General features: G+C 42.6%; 2 protein-coding genes across 2 annotated transcripts; one reads left to right on the top strand and one right to left on the bottom strand.

Annotated features, from left to right (window-relative positions):
• Positions 1 to 566: 566 nt before the first annotated feature.
• polr2j (RNA polymerase II subunit J) lies at positions 567 to 3,258 on the bottom strand. Its single transcript, XM_079242928.1, has 3 exons — positions 3,086 to 3,258; positions 1,095 to 1,203; positions 567 to 935 (listed from the first exon to the last, which is right to left on the bottom strand). Exons 1-3 carry the CDS (start codon positions 3,226 to 3,228, stop codon positions 834 to 836), a joined length of 354 nt encoding a protein of 117 aa, XP_079099054.1. The 5' UTR covers positions 3,229 to 3,258; the 3' UTR covers positions 567 to 833.
• A 1,557-nt stretch (positions 3,259 to 4,815) lies between these two features.
• LOC306757792 (ubiquitin-conjugating enzyme E2 C-like) lies at positions 4,816 to 11,163 on the top strand (the record flags this gene model as incomplete). The annotated part of the gene is made up of 7 exons (XM_079242927.1): positions 4,816 to 4,855; positions 5,280 to 5,406; positions 8,999 to 9,026; positions 9,131 to 9,217; positions 10,419 to 10,623; positions 10,708 to 10,767; positions 11,126 to 11,163. The coding sequence occupies exons 2-7, from the start codon at positions 5,300 to 5,302 to the stop codon at positions 11,161 to 11,163; spliced, it is 525 nt and encodes a 174-aa protein (XP_079099053.1). The 5' UTR covers positions 4,816 to 4,855; positions 5,280 to 5,299.
• Between the last annotated feature and the right edge of the window lie 2,921 nt (positions 11,164 to 14,084).

The following is a 14,084-nucleotide window of genomic DNA, read 5'->3' as shown; positions in this document are numbered from 1 at the left end:
CAATCATTCTGCTGCTATAATGCCCAAGAAGAAAAGTAAAAAGATCAATGAAAACAATAAAAATGACAATTTTTTTATAATGGATTATTTTATTTTAAAAAAAAATTAACAAAAAATCTATTTAAAAATTGTGAAGCAAAAAAAAACAAACCTGATTTTCCCACCACTACTAACCACCAGGACACTGTGCATAATTAATAGGTAATAACCAGAGGTGTAGCTTCATTGGTTTCAAAACCACCATAACAGACAGCTGAGAGAGGAAAACGTATCACTGATCTGATGTCATCTGGTGGATATTTCCATCTTCTGATAAGATTCTGCTTCCCAAACCGATTGTTACACAGAATCTGTTGCGATTGTAGGATTGAAGTTATACATGTTAACTAAACATGAATTAAACAGATGTTTGACTTCAAACGCAGCAGAAACTATTTCATCTTTACTTTGAAGAAGAACACAAGCGGTTACTGTGTGACGTGTCGTCACCATATACTGTATATGCAAAATGGAGGATATTTCTGAAAGATTATGATTGGGTATGAACAGGTTGTTTACAACATGTAGGATTTATCAATTTCTGATTACATCTCTGATAAGTTTGAGGACCCTACAGAACAAAAAGAAACCAGAACCATGAGACCAGAACACACATTCAACAAGCATGGTGGGAGTTTATTGGTCATTTGTGGTAATCAAAGACATTCAAACATGTTTACATGTAAACAACACAAACATATAAAAAATTCAGCTCATTGATCTGCTCTGACTGATCACAGATCACCTGGTAGCTACTGATACGTTGCAGGGACGTGACATCACAGTGGGCGGGGTCACTCTATGCCTTCCTGTTTGTCTTTGATGGCAACTCTAAAGCGTTCCTCCAACAGCGACAGCTCGCTGATCAGGTCAGTGATGGCATTTGTAAACGCTTCCTGGTAACATAAAGACATCACTTCCTGTTAGCGCTGCTTCACTTCCAGTCAAAACGGGAGAAATTGGATGTGTGTACGCAGTGATTCTACATGACGGACACAACATGCGTCCTCACAGATAACCCAAACCAGATGTGTGTGTGTGTGTGTGTGTGTTACCTGTGGACTGTAGTCAGGTGTGGTCTGCACCCGGATCACGATCTTGTGCTCCAGAGGATGGGGAACTTTGTAACCAGCGAACAGAACCTGAGGATCCTTCAGTAGCTGACTGAAAACAAACACACAGACCTGATCAGAGTGTGACCACATCTAAAGCACACACACAGATTTCCTTCAGCCTGAAGCTGATGTTTATCAGCCGTCTTTAACTCTCTCACCTAGTTACCACCTTCAGGATCTGCTATCATTCAACAGTCTGATGTGATTTAATCCTCAGACCTTCAAGTTTCATCTCCTAAAGCATCATTTTTTCAAATGGGACTACAGAAATCTGTAAAATATCCAAACAGTGTTCATGTTTTAATACAGAACTAATGTTTTGTTTTATATATATATATATATATATATATATATATATATATATATATATATATATATAAAGTTTTATTCACACATTTATTAACATACCAAGGTCACCTCCATACCTGGATTTCTGACTGAAACCAAAGAAGCAGTTTTAATAGTAAAGATAGCAAAAACTACAGGCAGCTAAATTCAGTAGACAGTAAATGTTTGTGATCTACGCCCACCAACTACAACCCACCAAAGGGATTATGTGTTTAATGGTTCCATGGTGAGAAACTGGCTAACAGCAGCATGAGGCCAGACATCTTTAGTTGGACTTTCCAGGGATGTAGCACTTGCTCTGTTTTTAAGACAACTGAGTTTTCTTAAAGAAAATTGACTAAATTTATGTCAACACAAGACAAAATGCCAAAAACCTCCATCAAATGATCAACAGCCCGAGATACATCTTCAGTAGTATCTCTGCTTATAGTTACGGCCAAAAACATTTACCATTTCTGAGGTACTTGACTTAAAAATGATTCCACAGGGGAAACAATGTTACAAAGTTTTTAATAAACATCATCTTACGCAAAAACCCCTTCACTATGTGAGCTGTATAGCATCTGGTGGTTTGTACACCCTGTATAGCCAAGACTATGCACCGATCCACAGCAGTCACATTGTTGTTATATTTGCAATGATGCAACTGCTGAGGGGATGATTTATACAATAATGAGACAGCTTACAGGGAAGAAGCCCTAAATCAAACCACCTGTTAGACTTCAGGAGGAAGAGGATGAAATTTGCTCCTCTTCTCACCACCTTTTCAACCTTATATGGGGCACTAACACAAATTCCATTTAGACAAAAGCACATCGGCGTTTGACTAAGAAGGATGAGAGTCCCAGGCATTACTGCTTTCTTTCTAGAGATGTCCTGCGAACGTGTCTTTATCCCTGATATCTTGGTGTGGCACTTCAGCCGCTCAAAAGCTGACATAAAAAAAAAAAGCTCTGGAACGAGTCAGGCAACCCCCAGTGCATCACAGGAGGATAGTTGACTCCTTTGTTAGACATTTATATCCCCAAATGTCTACACAGGGCTAAAAGCATAAAGTCTGACAAAACACACCACTGAATGACTTGTTCTCACTCTGGGACAGGTCCAGTCAGACCCACACCAACATTCCTGCCAACAGATTTTAGCTCAGTGGAACAGATACTGAACTCCTGTCAGTAGCCCTTTTTATCTGCTTTTAGCTACTAGTGATGTACTTTTCTGAACGAATGCTTTTTTCCCCCCACCTGATTATTTTTCAGATTCAATTTTTATACACACACCCAAACACTTACACAAATGTTGGAGGAACTGTTATATTATCTTTCCATTTGGTACTTTATCTACACTTAGGAATTTATTGAGGTTTTTTTTTTTTTTTTTTTAATACTTGTTAGTTTATTGATGCCTGTTTGTTTCCTAATCATTAATATCATTATTAAGACTTTTTTTTTTAATCCTTGCCTTTTATACTTGACCATAAGAAGTTGTATTGTGTTTTAATTTAGTTGTACATCTCACATGTATAAAGACAATAAAGGCTTTCTGATTGTTTGTGTTTTTGCTCGTGGGTGTGTGAGCCTCACGCGCGGATGATGTTGCCCAGTGTGTGGTCCTCCTTGTTCAGCGTGAACAAACATGCGTTCGGGACTTTGGTGTCCTTGCTAATGCTGATCTTTTTCTCTCCTTCAAACAATAGAAACGACTCAAATGCGGGAGGCGCGTTCATCTTTCTGTCTGAGCTAGAGCTGCGTGGATGGACCGGAAGCTCCGCTTCAAAATATAACCATCACTTCCGGGCCATCAGGTTCTTCTTCCTCTTCTTTTTCTTCGGGTGTTAAACAGCTCCTAACATCTTCCAGTCCTCCTGCTGGTTGTCTCCTCCTGGAGTACCAGGACTTCAGAACCCTCTAACCTTAAAACGGACCAAATAGTATGAACTTGCCCATAGTGGTCCATCCAGGTAAGACTATATTCAGAGTCAGAGGAATTAGATGCTAAGTAGAGGATCTTTGCTGCTGTCAACCTCCTGGATATCAAGATGGAAAAAGGGCTGGCAGGGACATATGTCATATAAATATTGTATTCATGCCCTTTCAGTAAAGAAAAGGCGGAATTTACAACAGTCACACAACTGGATACTTAAATAAGGAACAACAACTAAAAATGTGCAAAAATATCATTTAGTCATATAAGAGATTGTTTTTTCATTCAATTGAGTTGAAGAAGGATAAAAAAAAAAGAAAAAAAATTGGTACTGGATAAATTAGAGCAATTTTTCTGTTGAACAGTGGGACAAAATACCTGCCAACAGGTGCAGAAGTCTGACTGAAAGGAACAGAAAACACCTGGCTGGAGTGGAAACATTAAATGATTGTTCAACAAAATATTAGTTTATGAGTGATGTAATATGTAAGAAATTATCTTATTTGTTTGCTTTTTAATTTTTTTTTATATTGAATAAGAATTGTATATAAGAATGTAATGACAGGCATGTTAGGTTCGTTACTCTAAATTGCCCCTAGGAGTGAGTGTGAGCATGAGTGGTTGTTTGTCTCTGTGTGGCCCTGCGATGGACTGGCGAGCTGTCCAGGGTGTACCCTACCTTGGCCCAAAGACAGCTGGGATAGGCTCCAGCTTCTCCGCGTCCCTGAATTGGTTAAGCGCCGCGGTTTGGAAAATGAATGAATGTAATGATTTTCATTAAATTTTTATTTATTATTACTTTAGTAAATTTCAGCTTATTTTACAGGCAGCTGTTATTTTCCTTCTTTAATGAAAGGGTATGAATTTATATATATACACACACACACACACACACACACACACATACATATATATATATATATATATATATATATATATATATATATATATATATATATATATATATATATATATATATATATAGATAGATAGATAGATAGATAGATAGATAGATAGATAGATAGATTGATTGATATATATGCCATAAAAAGTTTTTTTTTTTTAAAAAGGAAGGAAGGCGCTTGACAGGAAATAAACAAGAAAACATTAAATAAAGGTTATATTGCAAAAGCTACCAACTTTTTGGTTTTGAAAGGCAGAACTGGTGGATGGAGGCGGGGCATTTTAAACCAGTAGGTGGAGGTAATAGAAATTCCGGTTTCTTTTATTGACTGACCAATCACAGTGCAGCTCTCGAACGGCACACGTTTCTCATTGGTTAGTTGGAAGTCGTTTGCGTTTGAAAGTCGGCCTGTGGTTGGCTGTTTGAGTGGAGCAGTCCGTTTAAACGAGGGGGCGGGAGCATGTTCAGTTTGAATCCGAAAGGAAAGGCAGCGGCTTCAATCGGATAGCTAGCAAGCTCGGACACGGTGAGTCCCAGAGAAGCTCACACTTTTATTCCCCTTAAAGGCTAAAACCGTGTTTATATGTTAATATGACTTTGTTTTTTGTGATTTTAGAAATACACATGCCAGTATCAGAGCTAATAGTAGCAGGCTGCAGTCGTTAGCACGAAGCTAAAACAACAACACCGTCAAGCTGCCGAAGAACAGAGTTTAACCCGGTTCAGCTCGGTTTTAACCCGGCTCAGGTTGAGTTTAATCCAGTTATGGTCGAGTTAAACCCGGTTCAGGTCGCGTATAACCCGGTTCTATGTAGCTGTTTGTAAACATTTTTAGCTGCTGTTAGCTTATGAAGCTGAAATGGAGAATACCAGCGGCTCATCCGGGGGCAGGAGTTGATCTGATGAGACCCAGTTGGTCGATGGTTCTTGACCCATTCTGTTTTCAGCAGGAACCGAACCGGTAATACTCATGGCCTCCCAGAACATGGACCCCGCAGCAGCTGCAGCCTCATCCACGACCGCCCTGAAGGGCAGTGAGAGCGGCGGCAGTGCTGCCAGAGGCTCCGTGTCCAAACGGTGAGTCCCGAGTTTACCGGCAACACTGCAAATGAACAAATTCATTATAATAAATTAATTATTGCTATAATTATTATTGTTTATTTATTTATATTATTAATAATATGATTATGTTAATACATTTAATGTTATAACAGATGTGAGTACAGGATCGTAAAGCTTAATGGTCAGCTGTTGTGATGATTTTCATCCCAGATTTGAACATTTCTTGTTTCTGTCAGAAGAACCCAGGTCTAATTTGTAGGCTCCTCAACATCCTCTTTCAGATAAATTACAGGAAAAATCTAAACAAACGGAAGTTTCAAGCTATCAGACAACTTGGTGGCCTTTGGAACTAATCTATACCATCATACTTGTACTCTGATTTGTTCTAACTGTGGGTTTTAATTATGATTTAGTTTATTGTAAACAATCCAGAACTGAAGAATAATTTCACTCCTCTGGGCTATGAAGGAAGTCATAAGAACTAAATATTCTGTATCTCATTGTTGCTGCATTTACAAAATAGAAACAATTTTGGTAATCCTAACTGACTAAACCAGGAGAGGTTTAGCCTGATCTGATTTATGATGGTGAGAGGAAAAAAGTTTTAGTTGTTTTTTTTTTTTTAAATAAATTTATTACACACAGTATGTAACCTTCTGGTTTAAACTGTAACTATAGACACATCCGTATGATATGAAGTTCCTCAATTGAAAAAGGATCAATCAAAGCTTTTGAATTATTAGCTTCACAATCCAACTCAATTTTCTTCAAAATAGAAAGCACAAAATCAAATATATCATACAACATAAGAGGTAAATATTCAGAGGTCTGTATATGATGCTCCCCTCCTGACTACACACTGAAATAGATGACTTGTCTATACACAACTAATATAGACCAATAAATTTATGCCGTAGTAATAATAAAATTACAGTAATGCCTCTGTCATTTGAAATCTAACTTAAATTAAAAGAATCCATATTGCATAAAATAATTTAAAACTTATTGGTCCCTGACCTGCTGACCGCTGTTGTCATCTGGGAAAATAGCAGAATTGTCAACCCATTTGACAGTTCACGTGTGGTGGCACTCTAGGGGTTGTCTCCTTTCTCTGGCATGCCACAATCTGTGCGTTTCCATGAGCATTTTAATTCCAAATAAAAGTTAATTCCACTTTAAACTGATGAAAAATGAACATGTAAACACTTACTTCCTAATACAAATTTCTAGTCGGAATTAAACTTAATTCCAATGTAAGTGCCTGGTTTTTTCGCATTTTAATTCCGATCTAATTCCTCTGTCATGTAAACCTTAATTCAGTTCTAAGTTAATTCCAGTCATTCTGAGCATGCTCGTTACCTTGTCCTGTCCCGATGACGCGAGTTGTTTTGCCTCCCGTGTTTGGTGGTCTTTCTTCTCCTTCTCAGTTGCTACAAAAAGTGAAGTATGCTGGTGTTGAGCTGGTACTTCAAATTTATAATGGTGGCGAAACTGGTACTTATTACGTAGTTTTTACAAGTTACGACTGAAAAGACGAGAAGCAGGGGGCCAACTTTGTTTCCGGTATACATCATACGTCATGTGCACCCTCTGTCCAATCAGAACCCTTTCCAACCCGCCGCTCTAAAGAGGAATTAAGTGAGGACTTGTTTCATGTAAACCTTCATTCGGAATTATTTTCTTGTAAACTCATAGGAGAATACGTTAATTCTGAATGATTTAATTCCAAATTTTAAAAAAAAAAAAAACACCATGTAACCGTAGCCATTGTGGAGGACAGACTATTGTGATGTCCCATGTCCTGCCTGGGCAGAAACTTTTAGTAGTGAAGACTCTGAAAGCATGCCCTTATGAGGCCAAGGGTCATATCTATTTGTGCCCTGGTACTAGCATGGGCATTATTATCTGACTGTTGTATTTCCTGAGGATCTGCGAAGTGTCAGGAGAGAAGACTGGCAGGTTTGACCTTCTGTTCACCAGCAAATACACCTGAGAATTCGACTATGAATACAAAAATATAATCCTCTTCCTCAAAACTTCATGAATGTAAAATAGGGACATTGTTGTTGTTTGTGGAAATTCCAGTTTGTGTCAGGTGCTGATTGTTGCAGCCTGAAAGACTCAGGAGTCATAGACCAAGCCAGTCTACTTTACCATGTTATTGAATAGCCAGGCAACTCTACAGATGATCTGAAGAAGGATGTGTACTAGGACTGGGATGATATTTGTTTCTCTAGATTTTTATTTTATATTTCCCTTTTGGGTTCGATTTTAAGTTGTGATTTCTCTCAATATTGCCTTTTTTTTTTTTTTTTCTTTCCCCTAAACAGCAGATGTGAAAGTTGTATCATTATGTTTACAGACTACACCACGAGCCAGATTTTCCAAGTATAAAAATTAAGTCAGTTTTCAATATTTATTCAACAGCAATATATCTGAACCAGCTGTTGGAACTTAGTTTTGTTTGAGAAGCTTGAACTGCATATAAATGTGCTGGTGACTTGCTGCTGTGGTGTGTTTGGCTATTAGCTCTGCATTTTCCTCAGGATGATGTCCTGCTAGGTGGGCAGTAACGTTTAATGGTGTACTTAACATGTGTATTACAGGGTTTCCAAATACATTTCGAGTTGTCCAGCTCTGCTTTTTCCCTTCAAAGCAAAAAATCCAAAATGTGCTCACTTTTGACTGAAATCCACCACCACCATATTTTATTGTTGCACATTTTTTTTTCAGGTTGTCCGCCATTCTGTTAGTGTTTTCCAAAACCGATATGTTGTTACTAGACAGTTGAAGAGAAACACATCGCCCTCTGCTGGAGAAAAGCAATAACTACTTCTCCATCTGGCATCTGAACCAAGCAGCAACCTCCTACGGTTAAAAGTGAAGCCTATGCAGCAGTGACAAAAATTGCAGTTCTCCCTTCATCCACTAGGGGCTCCTGTTTCAAGAAGAAAGAAAGTAGAACTATGATTTTAAGCCGGTTAACAACGTGACTTGGCTTTAGCCCGCTTGCCTCCGTTAGCTGGTTAGCTCCGGGTTCACTCAGCTAGCCCTTAGCTACAGGTTGGTCGGAGATCACTAGATGTCAATCATCCACGACACGCTCTTTGCCCATTTTTTGTATTTTTAGGGAGCAACAACACGAGTGCCATTGCCAAGATGACAATGGTAGGCACCGCCCACCAAGCTTCAATTCAGCTCTTCAGAAACCTATGGGTGACATTGAGGTGGCTCTGTCCATCCTTTATATAGTCTATGATCTAAACATGACATTTTAAAATTGGACTAAAGTCATGGTTTTTTTGTTTTTTTTATATGCAAAAAATCTTTCTTTTTTTTCCTTTTTTTTAATTGTAAAACCAAAAAATCTGTAAATCAGTTTTTTTTCTCCCACCCCTACCTGTAAATGCATATCAGCAAGCAATGTACTGTCTTTATTGATAAACAATGAGGGGAAAAAAAAAGTCCTGCACATGAACATCAGTGCTGTGAAAGAATTTCTCATTCATAAAATTCACACCAGGGGGATTTTATTTGTCTGTGCAGTCCAGTGCATCAGTGACACTGCACCAATGTAACAGCTATTTAACTTTATTTGTCTCTGCAGGCTGCAGCAGGAGCTGATGACTCTAATGGCAAGTTTATTTATGTATCAGCAGTCATTACGATGATTAGGAAACGTAATCCACCAGAGGCTGCAGTCATATGACGTCTGCTGATATTTGACTGTCTGCTGCAGATGTCAGGTGATAAGGGGATATCGGCGTTTCCAGAATCCGACAACCTATTTAAATGGGTCGGCACCATCGATGGAGCTCCAGGGACGGTACGTACGCACAGATGCTTGTTTCACAGTGGTTCTGTTTATATCAGGGTTCCCACTGATACTTTTTTAAAAAGTGTTACATTAAAAATCAGGGTTAAAGTTTAAATTAGCTGTATTTCAAATTTTCAGCTAGTGCTTATCTCTGATAGGAAAGTACAATAGCCGACCATGAAACAGGGTGCATTCACATCAGGATAGTCTGCTGTATAATCAACAGACGAGGCAGAGCAGCTTTAACACCATCACTATTCATTTACCTGCAATCTGGAGCATGGGGTGTCGCTGGATATTGGGCGTGGTTAGATGTCAAATGTTCTGTGGTTAGACAGGCAATGGGGGTTAGGGTTAGCAATGGCCACCAATCAAAGTTTAGGGGGAGGGGTGGGACATCCAGCCCTTTAAAATATCCAACCCCTCCTTGTTCTCCAGTCTGCTACAAAGACTCTCTCAATGCAGGAAGTGGCTTTTTTTTTTTTTTTTTTTTTTTTTTTTTTTTTTTTAAATTTATTTATTTATTTTTTTTATTTTGCAGTCCACTTCCTGTATTTGGTCAGTTTTACAAGGACAGACCTACATTTGTAAGTGTACGGAGTCCGCTTCTTTGCTCGTAAAGTCCGCTTTGTTTGGAGAGCTGTAAATGTGCCATCACATTCTGATTTGAACCAAACAGCCAAGGATTCAAATTTAAAAAAAAAAAAAAGCGTGATGTGAATGGTGTTTGTGTTTTGATTAAGGTAATATTGCATGGTTGTCTGTTAGCAGTTCAACATGTAGCGATGGGGACATATGGGAACTCAACAAGTGGATATAAGGGGATGTGTTTTGAAGGTGGTCGGTCCCGACCAAAAGCAACAAGGCAATGTGCAAATTATGCAAAAAGACTTTTCATTGGGGAACATGGTGGCTCAAGGCCATAATGTCTCATATCAAAGGAGGAAATTAGCAGCAGTATGGGACAGCAGCTGGCCATAGCGGGCTCAACCTGATCCCTGCTCTTCTTGCAGCACTATCTAAACGCATTACAAATTCAATTTGTAAAAGACGACAAAATGTATTATTTCTAATGTAGGAGGAAGTGAGTATTTCAAAGAATTTGTTTTAAAATTTTTATTTTAAAATTGGTGTAAGGGCCCTGTACATCAGTCTGAGAGGTGAGCCAACCATTCTGACCCAAATGTCTCGTGTCTGTGACCCATGTCAGGTGTATGAGGGGCTTCGGTACCGACTGTCTCTAGAATTCCCAGCCGGGTATCCATACCAGGCACCACGTGTGAAATTTTTAACTCCATGTTTCCATCCCAACGTGGACGACCAGGGATTTATCTGTCTGGACATCTTGAAGGACAAGTGGTCGGCGCTGTACGATGTCCGGTCCATTCTGCTGTCCATCCAGAGCCTACTGGGAGGTAACTAGCAGAACCCAACATGATCGGGTCATTCTAAACTTTCTGGTTCTCTATTTGAGTTCTGTTGCTTTGTTTCCTTCTCAGAACCGAACAATGAGAGTCCACTGAACACAACCGCGGCAAATCTGTGGGCAGACCAGAATGGTGAGAACCCAAACAGAACATACCTCATAAATATGGACTGAGTCAGACAGGAACGAAGCAGTCTAGTACCAGAACTACCTGCTGCTGGGAAGTCTGGTACCAGAACTACCTGCTGCTGAAGCGTCCAGTCTGTCTTGGCTTTAAAAGATCTGTTGCAAGTTTCACTTGTCTGACTGGATTCTGATCCAAAACATCTGAGCCCAAAATAAAGCTTAAACTCGTTTGAGCTCAGATCATTTGGACCTTGTGATTCTGACGTGTAAAGATGAGCTGTTTGTTCAGCTCTTCACTGGTTATAACTGGATGTGCTTATTGGGAATGATGGGACTTGTAGTTCTGACTCTGCTTTCTTTTTCAGCCTTCAAAGCTCATCTTCACGCCTCCTTCCAGAACTGAACCAGTCCAATTTCTTCTGTGTCTTTGTACTATATTTTTATGTTTATTTGCTTCATGTAAATAAAGTTCTTAATTCAAAACACGTATGTGTATCTATTGGTGATATAAACCCATATGGAGTACTTTATCAACATAGTTATTTAAAAAGTTTCTTATAAATGCTAAAATAGCTGCACAATATATCGTTCATTGTCATCGTAATGTACGTGTGCAGCAGTCACATCACAGGTGTTGCAGTGTTTTGAGAGAAATGAACTCAACATGTTAATCTACGACCTCCAGAACCAGATGGGGAGTTCATCATTTTAGTTTACAACTTCTCCAATGAGGCCAGTTGGAAATGAAACATTTCACTCAGGAACTAATCCAATAAAAGAGATACTCATTACAGACGATAATTCTTGTGTTGTGCACAAAGAGGTAAGCTAAATCCAGGTTAACTGTCAAGATGGCAGGAGTGCAGCTTAACCTGAAGTGCCATTCAAGTCATCTCTTTAAAAATTCCTGTATGTTTCCTGCTACCACCTCTCCCTGAGCCGTCACCTTATCATGGTGGAGGGGTTTGTGCGTCCCGAAGATCCTAGCAGCTATGTTGTCGGGGGCTTTATGCCCCTGGTAGGGTCACCCATGGCAAACAGGTGTCTAGGGGAGGGACCAGACCAAGCACGGCTCATAGACCCCTATGATGACGACTAACCTGGGCATGAATGTTCCCTTGCCCGGACGCGGGTTACCGGGACCCCCCCTCTGGAGGCGGGGTACAAGAGCGAGCGTCTGGTGGCCGGGCCTTCGCCCATGGGGCCCGGTCGGGCTCAGCCCGAAAGGGTTACATGGGCCCCACCTCCCGTGGGCTCACCATCTGTGGGAGGAGCCGTAGGGGTTGGGTGCAATGTGAGCTGGGCGGCAGCAAGGGGCGGGGACCCTGGCGGTCCGATCCCCGGCTGCAGAAGCTGGCTCTAGGGACGTGGAACGTCACCTCTCTGGTGGGGAAGGAGCCTGAGCTTGTGCGCGAGGTTGAGCGGTTCCGACTAGATATAGTTGGACTCACCTCGACGCATGGCTTGGGCTCTGGAACCAGTACCCTCGAGAGGGGCTGGACCTTCTTCCACTCTGGAGTTGCTCATGGTGAGAGGCGCCGAGCAGGTGTGGGCATTCTCATCAGCCCCCAGCTTGGTGCCTGCACGTTGGGGTTTACCCCGGTGGATGAAAGGGTAGTTTCCCTCCGCCTCCGGGTGGGGGGACGGGTCCTGACTGTTGTCTGTGCTTATGCACCGAACAGCAGTTCAGAGTACCCACCCTTTCTGGAGTCCTTGGAGGGAGTGCTGGAGGGTGCTCCTTTTGGGGACTCCATTGTTCTGCTGGGGGACTTCAATGCTCACGTGGGCAATGACAGTGAGACCTGGAGGGGAGTGATTGGGAGGCATGGTCCCCCCCCCTCTGAACCCTAATGGTGTTTTGTTATTGGACTTCTGTGCTCGTCATGGATTGTCTATAACGAACACCATGTTCCAGCATAAGAGTGTCCATATGTACACCTGGCATCAGGATTCCCTGGGCCGCAGTTCAATGATCGACTTTTTAGTCGTATCGTCGGACCTGCGGCCACATGCCTTGGACACTCGGGTGAAGAGGGGGGCGGAGCTGTCAACTGATCACCACCTGGTGGTGAGTTGGCTCAGATGGTGGGGGAGGAAGCCGGTCAGAGCTGGCAGGCCCAAACGTGTTGTGAGGGTCTGCTGGGAACGTCTGGCTGAGTCCCCTGTCAGAGCGAGCTTCAACTCCCACCTTCAGCAGAGCTTCGAACATGTCCCGAGTGAGGCGGGGGACATTGAGTCCGAATGGGCTGTGTTCCGTGCCTCTATTGCTGAGGCGGCCAGCCGGAGCTGTGGCTGTAAGGTAGTTGGTGCCTGTCGTGGCGGTAATCCCAGGACTCGTTGGTGGACACCAGCAGTGAGGGATGCCGTCAAGCTGAAGAAGGAGTCCTATCGAGCCTTCTTGGCCTGTGGGACTCTGGAGGCAGCTGATGGGTACCGACGGGCTAAGAGGCATGCGGCTTCGGCTGTTGCCGAGGCAAAAACTCGGGCATGGGAGGAGTTCGGCGAGGCCATGGAGAAAGACTTCCGGACGGCTTCGAGGAGATTCTGGTCCACCATCCGGCGGCTCAGGAGGGGGAAGCAGTGCTCCATCAATACTGTGTACAGTGGAGGTGGGGAGCTGCTGACCTCAACTCGGGACGTTGTGGGTCGGTGGAGGGAATACTTCGAAGACCTCCTCAATCCTACCAACACGTCTTCCCCTGAGGGAGCAGAGCTGGTGGACTCAGGGGTGGACTCTCCTATCTCTGGGGCTGAAGTCGCTGAGGTGGTCAAAAAGCTCCTTGGCGGCAAGGCCCCGGGGGTGGATGAGATCCGCCCGGAGTTCCTTAAGGCTCTGGATGCTGTGGGGCTGTCCTGGCTGACACGCCTCTGCAGCATCACGTGGACATCGGGGGCAGTACCGCTGGATTGGCAGACTGGGGTGGTGGTCCCCCTTTTTAAGAAGGGGGACCGGAGGGTGTGTTCCAATTACAGGGGAATCACACTCCTCAGCCTCCCTGGTAAGGTCTATTCAGGGGTCCTGGAGAGGAGGGTCCGCCGGATAGTCGAATCCCGGATTGAGGAGGAGCAGTGTGGTTTTCGTCCTGGTCGCGGAACAGTGGACCAGCTCTATACCCTCTCTGGGGTCCTGGAGGGGGCATGGGAGTTTGCCCAACCAGTCTACATGTGCTTTGTGGACCTGGAGAAGGCATTCGACCGTGTCCCCCGGGGGCTCCTGTGGGGGGTACTCCGGGAGTATGGGGTACCGGACCCCCTTGTACGAGCTGTCCGGTCCCTGTACGACAGGTGTCAGAGCTTGGTCCGCATTGCCGGTAGTAAGTCGGA

The sequence above is a fragment of the Telmatherina bonti genome, assembly GCF_933228915.1.
Source record: "Telmatherina bonti genome assembly, chromosome: 6".
Taxonomy (NCBI): Eukaryota; Metazoa; Chordata; class Actinopteri; order Atheriniformes; family Telmatherinidae; genus Telmatherina; species Telmatherina bonti.
Note: the sequence above shows the minus strand (reverse complement) of the source record. Positions and strands in the feature narration are given on the sequence as shown.